Source organism: Vombatus ursinus, unplaced genomic scaffold (genome assembly GCF_900497805.2).
Source record: "Vombatus ursinus unplaced genomic scaffold, bare-nosed wombat genome assembly UNPS02014175.1, whole genome shotgun sequence".
Classification (NCBI taxonomy): Eukaryota; Metazoa; Chordata; class Mammalia; order Diprotodontia; family Vombatidae; genus Vombatus; species Vombatus ursinus.
In genome coordinates this window covers 1,432,996-1,447,192 of record NW_020953953.1, presented here as the reverse complement: position 1 = coordinate 1,447,192, position 14,197 = coordinate 1,432,996, and the positions used below count along the sequence as shown (strand labels likewise).

The window sequence follows — 14,197 nt, the reverse complement described above, 5'->3', positions numbered from 1 at the left end:
GGGCAAGTCACTTAACTGCAATTGCCTTTTTAAAAAAAAAAAAAGAAAGAAAAGAAATTGGCCTGTATTCAATAGGTTGGGTTGTTTTTTTTTTAATAAAAGCTAATTATGCCCAAAGGGTTATAGAACTGTGCATACCCTTTGACCCAGCAATGGCACTACTAGGTCTATATCCCAAAGAGATTTTAAAAAAGAGAAAGAAAGAAAGGTCCTATATGTATAAAAATATCTATAGCAGCTCTTTTCTTATGGCAAAGAATTAGAAATCGAGGGGATGTCCATCAATTGGGGAATGGCTGAACAAGCTGTGGTATATGATTGTGATGGAATGCTATTGTGCTATAAGAAATGATGAACAAGTGGATTTTACAAAAACCTGGAAAGACTTACATGAACTGACGCAAAGTGAAATGAACAGAACCAGGAGAACATTGTACACAGTAACAGCAACATTGTATCAACTGTGAATAACTTACTATTCTCAACAACACAATAATCCAAAATAATTCTGCAGGACTTAGAATGAAAAATGCTATCTACCTCCAGAGAAATAAATGACAGAGTCTGAATGCATTTTGAAGCATACTTTTTTTTAAACTTTTTCTTTTTTTTTTGTCTGTGTTTTCTTTCACAACATGACTAATATGGAAATATGTCTTGCATGACTGCACATGTATAACCTATATCAAATTGCTTGTCTTCTCAAGGAGGGGGGTGGGGAGGGGGAGAGGCAGAATATTTGGAACTCAAAAGTTAATAAAAAAAATGTTTTTAAACACGAGGTCGGAAAAAATAAAATATTTTGAAAAAAGAAAAATGTTACTGATATCTTTTGTTTTTACATTGCCTAAAATTTCCTCCCCCTCCCTCTTGCCAGGGGGCCACTCCTTATAACAAAACATTTTACAAAATAGATTTGCATTTTTATCTTTAGTTTTCACATCATCTGTAACCTTTCCCTCCCCATCCCCCAGAGAGACATCCCATAAAACAAAGAATTTTTAAATTAAGAAAAAGAAAAAAAAAAGAGGGGAGAAATTATCAAAAACAATGAATACCTCAAAAATGTCTGCAGAGGAGTAGTTGCAGGTGTCTTCTCCTGTCACTTCTTCAGGGTCAAGCTTGTTCTTTGTAATTTCACAACATCCCTTTTTTTTTTTTGGTAAATAATATTTGATTTCCCCCCCAAAATACATGTGAGGATAGTTTTCAACATTTGTTTTTTATTAGATTTTGAGTTCCAAATTGTTTCCCTCCCTCCCTTCCCCCTTCCCAAGACAGCAAGCAATTGGATATAGGTTATACATGTGCAATCATGTTCTCCCATTAGTCATGTTGTGAAAGAAGAATCAAAACAAAAGGGGAAAACCACAAGAAAAAACAAAACAAAAATAAAAAAAGTGAAAATTGTGTGCTTCAATCTACATTCAGACTCCATAGTTCTTTCTCTGGATGTGGATAGCATTTTCTAACATGAATCCTTTGTAATTATCTTGGATCATTGTGTCGCTGAGAAGAGTTCTAAGGCCATCATAGTGGATCATCTCATAACGTTGCTGCTACTGTGTACAATGTTCTCCTGGTTCTGCTCATTTCACTTAGCATCAGTTCATGTAAATCTTTCCAGGTTTTTAAAAAATATATATTTATTTTTAGTTTTCAACATTCACTTCTATAAGATTTTGAGTTCTAAATTTTCTTCCCTTCCCTGTCCTCCCATCTCCCCAAGATGGTGTGCAATCTGATATAGGCTATACATGTACAATGATATTAAACATATTTCCATTAGTCAGGTTATAAAGAATAATTAAAACCAAAGGAGGAAACCATGAGAAAGAAGAACCAGAAAGAGAGAGAGAGTGAGAGAGAGAGAGAGAGAGAGAGAGAATAGTATTCTTCGATCTGCATTCAGATTCCATAGTTCTTTCTCTGGATGTGGATAGCATTTTCTAACATGAATCCTTTGTAATTATCTTGGATCATTGTGTTGCTGAGAAGAGTTCTAAGGCCATCATAGTGGATCATCTCATAACGTTGCTGCTACTGTGTACAATGTTCTCCTGGTTCTGCTCATTTCACTTAGCTTCAGTTCATGTAAATCTTTCCAGGTTTTTAAAGAATATATATTTATTTTTAGTTTTCAACATTCACTTCTATAAGATTTTGAGTTCTAAATTTTCTCCCCTTCCCTGTCCTCCCATCTCCCCAAGATGGTGTGCAATCTGATATAGGCTATACATGTACAATGATATTAAACATATTTCCATTAGTCAGGTTATAAAGAATAATTAAAACCAAAGGGGGAAACCATGAGAAAGAAGAACCAGAGAGAGAGAGAGAGTGAGAGAGAGAGAGAGAGAGAGAGAGAGAGAGAATAGTATTCTTCGATCTGCATTCAGATTCCATAGTTCTTTCTCTGGATGTGGATAGCATTTTCCATCATGAGTCTTTTGGAGTTGTCATAGATCCTTGCATTGCTGAGAAGAGCTAAGTCTATCAGAGTTAGTCATCACATAATGTTACTGTTACTATGTTAATGTTCCACTGGCTCTGCTCACTTCACTCAGCATCAGTTCATGTAAGTCTTTTTAGGTTTTTCTGAAATCCACCTGCTCATCATGTCTGATAGCACAATAGTATTCCATTACATTCATATACCACATCTTGTTCAGTCATTCCCCAGCTGATGGGCATCCCCTCAATTTCCAATTCTTGGCCACCACAAAAAGAGCTGCTATAAATATTTTTGTACATTTGGGTCTTTTCCCCTTTTTTATGATCTTTTTGGGATACAGACCTGGTAGTGGTATTGTTGAACCAAAGGGCATGCACAATTTGGTTGCCCTTTGGGCATAGTTTCAAATTGCTCTCCAGAATGACAACATTCCTTCTTAATGTAATGGTTTTGTGGTTGTTCTTTCCATTTATATTGTTGTATTCATTGGGTTTTTTTTTTCTCAGTTCCCTTCATTTTGCATCACGTCTTTTAAATCTTTTCCTACTATTTGATAGATTGTTAGCCTGAGTGGTTGCATGGTTGTTGAGGACCCTTTAATCTTTTCTGTAGCATCCTAGGACAGCTAGGTGTCACCGGAGTGCCCAGAGTGCCAGGTCTGGAGTCAAGAAGACTCACCTTCCTGAATTCAAATCTAGCCTCAGACACTTACTAGCTGTGTGACCTTGGGCAAGTCACTTAACCTTGTTTGTCTCAGTTTCCTGATCTGTAAAATGAGGTGGAGAAGGAAATGGCAAACCACTCCAATATCTCTGCCAAGAAAATCCCAAATGAGTTCAGGAAGAGTTGGACATTGCTGAAATGACTGAACAACAGTAGCATCTTAGACACAAGACAAATTCAGTTGTTTCCAGTGGACACCCCAGGCAGAGCCAAAAAAGCTAAAGAGCAAGATTTGTAAACCTTCCAAGATGGAATTGAGTCTATGTCAATCCAAACCTGGGGTTCTGAGGCACCAGCTACAGAGAAAAGGGTAGAGCAGAGCTAGATTTCAGAGAGCCCTGAACAGCAGCATAAGGAATTAGTACCTTCCTAGATAGGTGGTGGGAAACTACAAAAGACTTTGTGCTGACATGTGGCCAGATCAGAGCGGTTGTGAGGAATACAATTTTATCAGCCAGGTTGCTTGGTGGATAGCATTCCAGGGCTGGAATCTGGAGGCCCGAGTTCCAATGTGACTTCTGTGAGACCCTGGGCAAGTTACTGAACCTCTGCCTCGGTTTCCTCAACTGTCAAATGGAGATAATGACTACCTACCTCAAAGGGTTCTTGTGAGGATTAAATGAGATATTTGTGAGGAGCTTAGCACAGTGCCTAGCACATAGTAGGTCTTATAGAAATGCTTATTTTCTTCTCTTTCCATCTGAAAGACACATCGGAAGAGGCAGAGCCATGGTGATGGAAAGAAGGAAGAAAGACAGATCAACATGAGACATACATGTGTGTAAACAGATAGATATGTATGGGTGTGTGTGTGTGTGTGTGTGTGAATATGAAGGAAAAACTTGCTGAGAGTTTAAGCCCAGAATAGGTCAATGCATAAATCGATGGAGTCCCTCCTCACTGGAGGTCTTAGAGTGAAGGAGGGAGCCCTTGTTGGGAATGGTCTGGAGGGAATTCTGCTCAGATGCTCCAAGATCCTCTTCAGCGTGCTGAACTTCAGGCCTCGGTAGTCCCTGATTGGCTGGAAGGGCTTAGGGGGTATGAGCGCAAGAGAGAACAGACTCCCTTGTCCCACTGAGAGGATGGTAATACCAACCATAGTCATAATTGATATCGACAGGGAGCACCGAAAACTCAAAGCGCTATTAAAATCTCTATTATTATTATTATCTAGCAGTTGAAGGCCAAATGAAATGTTTTCCCCTGAACAGTTTGTTTCAGGGTGGTGGCGAGAAGCTGATGGGATGGCCCATAGTCAGAAGTATCCCAAGGAGGGTGATGATGGAGACGCTTAGCTGGAGAAAGCCCTATGGCTCTGCTGATACCCAGCCCAGGGCTATGAGGACGACTACACCAGGCCCATCAGAGACCACCTGTGGGTTACAGACTCTCACTCCGTCAGAGCCCAGAGGAGGCTGAACCCTTATTAGGATCATTTTACAGAGGAGGAAACTGAGGCCCACCTAGGAGAGGAGGGGGGAAGGGATGTGCCAAGGTCACATCAGTCGTTATAAATCACTGCACCATCTTCTGGATGACACTGGAGCCCTGCTAAGCTACAGGAACTGGCACACAGGTCTTCCCAAGCCAGGGCAGTCTGCGGAGGAGACTCCAGCTTGGGAGCCTGAGATGGGCAGTTTCTGCAAACCTCAGCAGCTGATGAGAAAGCCGGGAGCTGCACGGTGCTTCCCACCATTTCTCCCAATCTCTCTATCCTCTTTCCATAACAGGCTCTGAGGTGTGGTCAGCAAAGTAATTGCTTCTGTAATGTAAATATAGGAGGCAGGGAGAGACCCAGCTCTTAGTTTCTCCTATGCTGGGTGGGGTCTCCAGGGTCAACATTGTCCCTACAGTAATCTCTTACCCAAGGCTCCAATTCAGAACCTGGTCAGTGAGGGTTTCCTACTCACCCAACGTTTGAAAACATGTGCTGTGCAGTGGGGTGGGGGGAGGGGGGGTGTTGTGCCTGTGTCAGAGAGACCCTGACAGCCCTGTGGTGGTTGGGGTACAATGCCACCTGGTGGGCACATTAGATATTACAGCTCCTCTACCGTGACTCACAAAGCATCAGCCTGGGTTTCTGCAGACTGATGGAAGGCAGCACCTGAAGCAGTATGGACTGCTTGCATTACTAAGGTAGTGCCCCAAGTGTCATGAGGGCTAAGCACCAAGTGCACACACAATGCATACAGAGGAGGGCACCGAGACCCGCTGTCATTCCCTCCTAATTTAGGATTCCAGAGCATCATTCTCCCAGCACCCTCACCCCCGACTTTACTCCCAGACTTCATCACGGCCTCCAGAAACTCCATCCTGCAAGATCCCACCATTCCCGTACCCTGGGCTCCTCCCTCCCTCTGACTGGAGAAGAGTAAAGGGCTGGACAGGGGACACCTCCCAGATCCTCCATTTAAGGCGGGAGGGGTCTGGGGTGGCCAGGCTTCATTCCTCACTCACCGCCCCCCCCCCCCCCCCCCCCCCCCCGGGGGGGCCCTGGGGGGCCCGGCTTTTTTCCCCCCCCCCCCCCCCCCCCCCCCGGCCCCTTCTCAGTGGGAGCTCTTTGAGGGCCTTTCTTTGTGCCCTCAGCACTCAGCGTGGGGCCAGGCACACAGTAGGTGCTCAATAACTGTTTACTGGCCGCGGTCTCCTCCTCAGTCCTGGTGCTTCTGTGTCCCCTCAGTCCACGTCATAACCATAACGATCGTTAGGATAATGACGGCATTTATGCAGCCCTCAGCGAGCCTTTGGGCCCTCCAACACTATGATGGTTCCATTTCACAGATGAGGAGACTGAAGCAAACACGTGTTAAATGGCTCCCGGGGTCACAAGGCGTGCTTTCCCTCGGTCCCCCTGGTACACAAAAGGGTAAACTGAGGCCTGAGTGGCCTCTCCTTCCAGCGCTGAACCCATCTGACACGTGTGGCTGAGGATGCTGGTGTTGCAGAGGGATCAGAGGTCATGAGAGGCGACCCGTGGTCCGGGTGTCCAGAGTGACCTTTGACCTCTGGCCAATTTTGTCTCTCCCCCCCATCACCTCGGACCCAAGATGGCGGCTCTGAGCCGGCGTCCCCCACCCCCACCCCGCAGTGGCCCACAACGAACCGGGCACCGCAGCCACGGCTCTCGCCAGCCCGGATAGGTTCGGCCTTCGTGGGGCCGACCTCTGCATCGGCGTCAGGAACGCTCTCCCTCTGCTCATTGGCCCGCCTGCCCGTCGCTCAGACGTTTCAAAACCCCGCCCCGCCCCTCGCCGCGACCGTTACTCGCGTAAACAACTCCTCCCTCCCTCGCGCTCGCCCCCGAGCTACTGAGAGCGCGCGTGCGAGACACCGCCCCTCTCCTCCCGCAGGGGCCGCGTGACGGGCCGGGTTCAAACCGCCCAATCGGGGGCGCCCGCTCCCCGCTCCGTTCTAATCGGCCCCTGCCTCCTCCCCTCAGTTCCCGTTCCTCGGCCGCCTCCGTGCGTGCGCCGCCTTCCACGCTCTCATTGGCCTTTCCTCTCTCGGGCCCCAGGCTCCCATTGGCCGACCCCAGCCCCTCGGGCCCGCGGCCGCGTTCCTGACGGGCGACGGGCGCGCGCGCGCGAGGCCGCGTCTGGGTGCGCGGGCGGGCGGGTGCACGCACGCCGTGGAACGGACGTGCCCACGTCGTTAGGGCGGTGGGGGGGGAGTGTCCCCGGCGCATATAAAAGGGCGTCGCTGCGCGCGCGGCGGACCCAGTGCGGCGGCGTTGCCAAGGGGGGCGGGCGGGTGGTCGCGGGAGCGGGCGCGGCGGCGGCGGCGGCGGCGGCGGCGGCGGCGGCTGCGGCGCAGGGCAGAGGGAGGAGGAGCGGCCAGCGGCGGAAGAGGAGGAGGAATCGGAGCCCGGGCGCACCGGGCACGCGGGGGAGGCGGCCCCCTCCCCCGAACCCCCGATCCCGGAGGCCGCCCCGAGGAGGGGGCTTGGGGGGAGCCGCCCCCGGGCCCCGGCGACATGGTGAGTTGGGCGGGGGGAGACCCGGGCTAGGCCGGCCCGGCGTCCAGCCCGGAGGAGGAGGAGGAAGAGGAGATGGGCCGGACAGGGCAGGTCCCGGTGACCAGCCTGGAGGAGGCGGCTCCAGGGTCCCCGCCCCAAGGGGCTGCGCACAATCCCGGTGGGTGTCTCCTGGTGGGGGGGCGTCCCGGTGCCCCTGGGGACCACGAGCCCGCCCCCCCGCCTTGTGGCAGAATGAATGAGCCCTGGCTTGCGTGTGCGCGCACGCGTGTCCATGTCTCTGCGTCTCTAGGCTGGGTTGGGGGCGGGGAGTCAGGGCCAGGAAGGTCTCGGGGCCCGCCCCCCACCCATCCCTGCCTTCGCTTCCCACGGCCCCCCAGAACTCCAACGTGGAGAACCTGCCCCCCCCACATCCTCCGCCTGGTCTACAAGGAGGTCACGACGCCCACCTCGGACCCTCCCGATGGCATCAAGGTCTTTCCCAACGAAGAGGATCTCACGGACCTGCAGGTCACCATCGAAGGCCCAGGTCAGCCCCGCCCCCCACCTGTCTGCCCCCTGCCCCTGTCCCCGCCCCCCCCTCATGCCAACCCCCTTGTCTCTGGGCAGAGGGGACCCCCTACGCGGGAGGCTTGTTCCGCATGAAGCTGCTCCTGGGGAAGGACTTCCCAGCGGCGCCCCCCAAGGGCTTCTTTCTCACCAAAATCTTCCACCCCAACGTGGGAGCTAACGGCGAGATCTGTGTCAACGTGCTCAAAAGAGACTGGACGGCTGAACTGGGCATCCGCCATGTGCTGCTGGTGAGTGCAGAGCCAGCTCTGAGGAGATGCCGGCCGCCCCCTGGGAGTGAGGGCTGCGGGGCCTCCCCGTGTGGGCAGGCCCTCGGGTCAGCTTGCCTTCACAGGTGGCCTCTGCCCAAGTAGGAGAGGGTGGGGGTGGGGGACAGGACAGGAGGCTGTGTGGGAAAACGGCATGCCGCTGAGTCTGGGCAGAAGGCAGGAATTGCAAGAGGTGAGGTAAGGAGGAAGAGCATTCTGGACATGGGGCTCAGCTTGGGTAAAGGCCCAGAGGTGGGAGTTGGGGTACTGGAGGAACAGGGTCTCTGAGCCTGCGGTGTGGACAGGAGATACAGAAGAAGCCAGGCCCTTGAAGGTCCCTGTTTGGCCCTGTAGACACCTCGGGAGTCTGAGGCCCCACAATGACAGCTCCCATGAGCCCCGGGTTCCTTGTCCCCAGGCTGCCGGCCCGAGGAGCATCATGGGATTTGTAGTCCGTGGGAATCCTCTCTAAGCTGGCGGTGGACTGGGGAGGTAGTCAGTCGTCCCCTCTGGAGTCTGGCTTGCTGTGATCTGGCTACAGCCCCGTCCTGGGGAGTCTTAGCTCATCTTCTTAGCCTGAGATCTGAGGTTCCATGATGGAGCTTGTGGGAGTCCATGGGGGGCTGTTTGACAGGGTGAGGCTTGGCAGCCCCCCGTCATTTGGCCCCCCTGCCTCATGTAGACTATCAAGTGCCTTCTGATCCACCCGAACCCCGAGTCGGCGCTGAACGAGGAGGCTGGCCGCTTGCTCCTGGAGGACTACGAAGAGTATGCGGCTCGGGCCCGGCTGCTGACGGAGATCCACGGTGGGGCCGGGGGCCCAGGGGCCGTGAGGGCAGCCAGGGCCGGGCCTGGGGGGGCCGAGGCCGGCCCGGCAGAGGCAGGGGCCTCTTCCTCGTCCCCACCGGGCCCCGGGGCCGAGGGCCCCATGGCCAAGAAGCATGCTGGGGAGCGTGACAAGAAGCTGGCCGCCAAGAAGAAGACGGACAAGAAGCGGGCCCTGCGCAGGCTGTAGGAGGGCCCCCACCCCACCCCACCCCACCCCAGGAGGGCGTGGGGAGGAGGGGGCAGCTTTTGTATCTCACTAAGTTATTTAAATTATGGTGGGGGAGGGCAGTGGGAGGGGAGCTGGGGTTTTTTCTAAAATAAAGTTGAAAAAGCAGCACCTGAAGGTTCACATGACTGAGGTCCAGAGGCCTGACTGGTTTGATGGCTCCTAGCCATCCCCATCTTCACCTGGCCCATTTGCTCCAGTAAAATCAGTGGTTGGAGTCCAGGGGCCTTTGTGTTCTCACCTGCTGGGGTCTCTCCTGGGCACCAAAGATGGCTTGGGCCCATCTCCTCCGAGGGCCTGGACCTCTAAGTTCTCACAACCTTGGCATAGTTCCTCCATTTGCTTCTGTTAAAGGAGGGTTTGGACCACAGCTGGAAGGTTCCTCCAGCCCAGGTGCTGAACCTGGGGCTCCAACTATGGGGCCCACGTTGCTGCTGGCTTCTGATACAGGTGGAGCCTGGTCTGGGGCGGCCCCCACGGCTTTGGATTGGATCTCTTCAGGTCTGTCCCAGCTGGGACTTTGGGAGCTGCTGCTCTCTACTCTGGGCCGCTCCCTCCTTTGGTGAGGGGCTAACTTCAGCAGCCTTCCATTCCCTAGTGTTGCTCACTCCTCTGTGGGCGAGAAGCCTTTTGGTCATCACTGCAGAGGAAACCCAGTGCCTTGGGTGCACAGAAGTGAGGGAGGAGAGGAGAGCCCTTGGAGGCAGAGGAGGAAGTACGTTGGGGGGAGATGGTATCCTTGAATGGAGAGCTGGGGGCAGTGGTATGGGCTAGGTGGTAAACACAAGGTAGGAGTTGGGTTCCTGAGGCCTAGGTGAAAGGGACGGAGTAGGGCCTCAGGTGAGCTTGCTGGGGGTGGATGGCGGGCTAGCAGTCTGTCAATGCACCACCTACTCGAACGCAGTGGGCCTTCTGCTCTCCATGAAGTGAAGGACGGGGCAGAGGTGCTGAACATGTGGACAGGGCGCCCCGAGCTCCTGACAGCAGATGGACCGCCACCACTTGGCCCCGCGCGTGGCGTTTCCCAGCTCACTCTGCTGCTGATTGTGCTCCTGGGCTACCTGGCCAGTTGGATGGAGGGCATCCACGGGCTAACTCCACATTCTGCCTTCATTTCCGCTAGTTTGATGGGAGCTCTCCCATTTCAGAACACTGGCAGCTTCATGTTTCTGTCTGAATTTGAAGCTGTTTTCTATCGAGGCCCCCATGGCCTAATTGCTGTGGGCTCTGTCCATCATAATTGTAGTTGAAACTGAATTCATGACCCTTCCAGCCCAAGCTGTTGATTCTCCTCACCTGTTAGCTCAGACTTTCCTAGATCTCTCCTTGCTAATTAATTTTACACACACCCCCATACTCAATAAACACCAGTGTTCCCCATCACCTCAAGGATTAAACACAGAACCTGGAGGCATTCAAAGCCCTCCGTACCGCGTACCCTGGGAAATGCCCCCATCTCTGCCCCTGGCATCCCTCACATCTCAGCTAAATCCCATCTACAGGGAGCCCTTTTCTGTGCCCCTAAACATGTCTCCTCTCGATCTGCTGTTTATCCTGCACCCATCTTGTCTGTGTACGCTGGTTTTCATGGTGTCTCGCCCATTAGACAGACAGCTGAGAATGCCTTGAGAGCAGGGACTCTGCCTTGTGTGCCCAGCACTTAGCAGAGTGCCTGGCACGAAGCAGGCTCTTATGAATGCCTTTGTGTGCCCCCAGGCCTATCTGGTCCAGATCCCCCACCTCCTCCTGTGCCCCCCACAGGCCATCTTCAAGGTGATACATTACCAGGACAGGTGCCCCCAACCAAGCTGCGGGCAGCGCCAGCCTTTTCTGCCCCCATCCCCCACTCCCAGCTACCAGAGCAAAGGGGCCCTCTGTGAGCCCCCTAGCAACAAAAACCACTCCACAGCAAACTCTAAGCAACGGGGGTCACTCCATACCAACCCCCTAGCAACAGTGTCCATTCCATAGCAACCCAGACAAAAGACACCTCTCCATCATTCCCGGCAGCAGAGGCTTACTTCCGGGGGTCCTCATGACTGCCATTTCACTGAATCCTATCACTCAGATGGATGGAAAACCCAAACGTGGGGGGACAAAGGATTTTCCCAAGACCAGTCAAGTGCACAGAACCTAGGGCTCCGGGACAGATTCCCCTCCCCCAGCAGCCCGATGGCACCTCTTTGCTCCCCCATTGCAGGGGGTGAGCTCATTCCGTTCGAGGCCCTGGTGCTGCTGCCTGGGGTCTCCCTAATAATCCCCACATCAGCCCACTCAGGCATCAGAATACGAGGGGGTGGGGCCCAGGCAGGATGATGGCTTAGCCATAGCAACTCGAAATGAGCTTTTCCATAGCAACCGGAGACAGGTGCTCCATGGCAACCTGCAGCAAAGCAGGAACCAGTTAGGGGCTGTCTGCTGCTGTCTCCAGGGCCCAGGGCTCAGCCCCTCTCCCAGCGTCCTCACCAGGATGCCACAAGCTCCTTAGAGCAAGCAAGGCAGGCTGAGATGAGCTCACAGAGGGGCTCCCCTCCTACTGCAGAACAGAGGGGGTGGTTCGGATTCCAGGAGCACAAGCCCTCCTAAGCTGGGGAGAGGATGTGGACGGCAAGCCAGAGGTGATCCCCAGGTGACCTGGGACCTCTGAGCAAGCAGGGGTAGGACTGGAACGAGTCACCAAGAAAGTGAGGGGTCAGAAACCCCCGATCTAGGGAAGGTTTCCTAGCCCTGGGCCCAGAGGCGGGATTCCCATGTGATACAACAAACAAGGCAGGCTTGTGGGGAGGACATCACCTGCCTAAGTCACCAGATAACCTGGGACTCCAGTTTCCTCACTGGTAAAGTAACTTTCTTCTTTTTGGAGGCCATCAGGATTAAGTGACCTGCCTAGGGTCACAGAACCAGGAAGCCTGAGGTCAGTTTTGAACTCGGGTCCTCCAGGCGAGAGGGCTGGTACTCTATCCAGTGCACCTCTTACCTGCCCCTGAAATAACTTGTTTTTTCCCTTCAAGGTCCTTCCCGCCCCAAAGACCATCTCACACCCTCACTTCAGAGAGGGGTCTGGACCCCCTCCTCTTATCAGGACTTCTAAGGCGGGCCACAGAAAACCCATTTCCTTCCAGCCCCTCCAGGAGGCAATGACTGGAGCTGGACCCTGGGCAAGTTCAGGCCTAGATGGAAAACCCCCCCCTTTGCTAAGCACTGCTAACCACCAAGCAGAGAGGGGACACCCTTTGCTCTTGGAGAAAGGCCCAGACTGGGGAGGAAAAGGAGGCGGCGGCACAAACAGGTCAGGCAGTCTGACTTTATTAGCCAAAGGCAGGCCTGGCACCTCAGGTGCTCTTAGGTGGGCGAGTTCGCTTCTTTTTCACCACCACTGGCTTCTGGCTCCGCAGGATGGCGCTGGCCCGGCGCAGAGCGGCCTGGGAAGAGAGTGCAGGCCTGAAGGGAGGCACCCCGCCCCCTCCCACCACTCCAGCGCCCAGTCACCCCACCCAGCGGGCATCCCACCTCGAGGCAGCCTCAAGCAGCACGCCAGGCCAGGCACCCGCTTGCTCCCTTCCCCCGGGTCCAGGCTCTCACCATGCGGAGATCTTTCCGGTACTTATTCTTGCGGATAATGTGTCGGACGCTATTGAGGGTGGCCCGAGCATTTTTGTTGATTGTGGTCCTCACATAGGAAGTGGCAGGCTTCCTCTGACCTGCAAGGGGGAGGGAGAAGTAGGATCCGGTGACTTGTCTAGGATACCTTCCACCTTGAGAGTGATGGTGGTCAGGCAGCCTCTCAACTCCAAGCTGCCTTAAGGGGCTGCTAAGAGGAAGGCAGCGGGAAGCCTTCATCAAGCGCCCCGACGTGCCAGTGCCAGCCGGCAGCAACTGGGTCCCCAAAGAGATCAAGCACAAGCCCCCCTATCTCTCCAGACAGGAAAAAGAAGCTGGAGAGGATCTGGTCAGGCACACTCCACATGCTGGACCAAAAATGCCAGCCTTGGACCCCCAGGCACTTAAAGCCCATCCAGGAAGACAGGGATATCAAAGTATGGGGTTCAAGCCATCGCGGCAGGGGACGTGGAGGGAATGAGCAGTAGCAGGCACTCAGAAAGTCTTCTGGAAGAACAGAAATGTGGCAGACTTGGGGCCCCTGACCACCCCACCCCAACTGTAGAGAAAAACTCACACTAAATCTGAGGCCCAAGGTCAGACACAGCAGGTGTCAGGGCTCTTTCTGCTCTACTTTAGGCTTCTGGGGAAAGGTTGCAAGTCCCTGAAATGACTTCCCCAAACCAGCCTTGGGGCACCCCCACCCCCTTACCTGGTATATGTACTAAGCCTGCAATGCCATCCTGGTGACTCCCTAGAACTGCCCCCACAACCCTCAGAATCCAAGGCCCATGCCACTACTCCCTCCTCCCTCAAATATTCTCTTTTCTGGGGTCATCACCTCCCACCTACTCTCCCTATTTCCATGTCCTATCTCACCCAGAGAAGAGAAGGTCCCAAAGGGCACGGAGTGAGGCACTCAGGGAATGCTTGCTTCCCTCCAAAGGCATGCTCTGGGGGAGGCCCCTCACACGGTGGGCACCTCCTAAACTAGCTGGGAGCGTGGGTGGCAATGCAGGACGTGCGGTCGGGGAGGGCGCCGGCCTCAGGCCTCCCCCTGGCGGGGGCTTGGCAAAGACCAGCCCCTCTGGGACTCACTTTCCCCGTGTGTCAAAGGAGGCCAATGGATTGGACTGCAGCGGATTCAACCACTTAAGCACCCACTCCGTGCAAGGGGCTGGACCGTGCAGCGGTTAGACCCACCTGCCCGGCGCTTCAGCACCACCACGATGCCCTTGCCGTCGGCGGCCGGCTCGATGCCCACCGTCTTCCGGTGGATCAGCCCGTTGTAGCGGAACGAGTTTCGGGCCTTGAGGTTGTTGGGCTCCTGCGGGAGGAGGGGGTGGTGAATAGGGGTCCCGGCCCGGGGGTGCCGCCCCCCCCACCCCCGCGCCCCCCACTCACGGTGCTGTATGTCTGCTTGTTGCGCTTGATCAGGAAGCTGGAGCAGTTCCGAAGGACCATCCACTGCAGGTGGGCCGACATGGCAGCGGTGGGCTGGGGGCGACAGGGGGGAGGTCAGCTGGCGGGGGGGGGGGGGGGGGGGGGCGGGGGGCCCCGGGGGGGGGGGGGGG

At 54.1% G+C, this 14,197-nt stretch overlaps 1 protein-coding gene across 1 annotated transcript in view; it reads right to left on the bottom strand.

The window, feature by feature from the left end:
• Window positions 1–12,313: 12,313 nt before the first annotated feature.
• Window positions 12,314–14,197, bottom strand: part of RPL28 (ribosomal protein L28) — a 2,442-nt gene continuing 558 nt past the window's right edge. Inside the window, exons 2-5 of the mRNA XM_027860083.1 lie at window positions 14,028–14,120; window positions 13,827–13,950; window positions 12,606–12,724; window positions 12,314–12,445 (exon numbers count right to left, since the gene is read on the bottom strand). Coding sequence (XP_027715884.1) covers window positions 12,356–12,445; window positions 12,606–12,724; window positions 13,827–13,950; window positions 14,028–14,108 — 414 coding nt within the window. The 5' untranslated portion in view covers window positions 14,109–14,120 and the 3' untranslated portion in view covers window positions 12,314–12,355. The remainder of the gene's footprint in view (window positions 12,446–12,605; window positions 12,725–13,826; window positions 13,951–14,027; window positions 14,121–14,197) is intronic.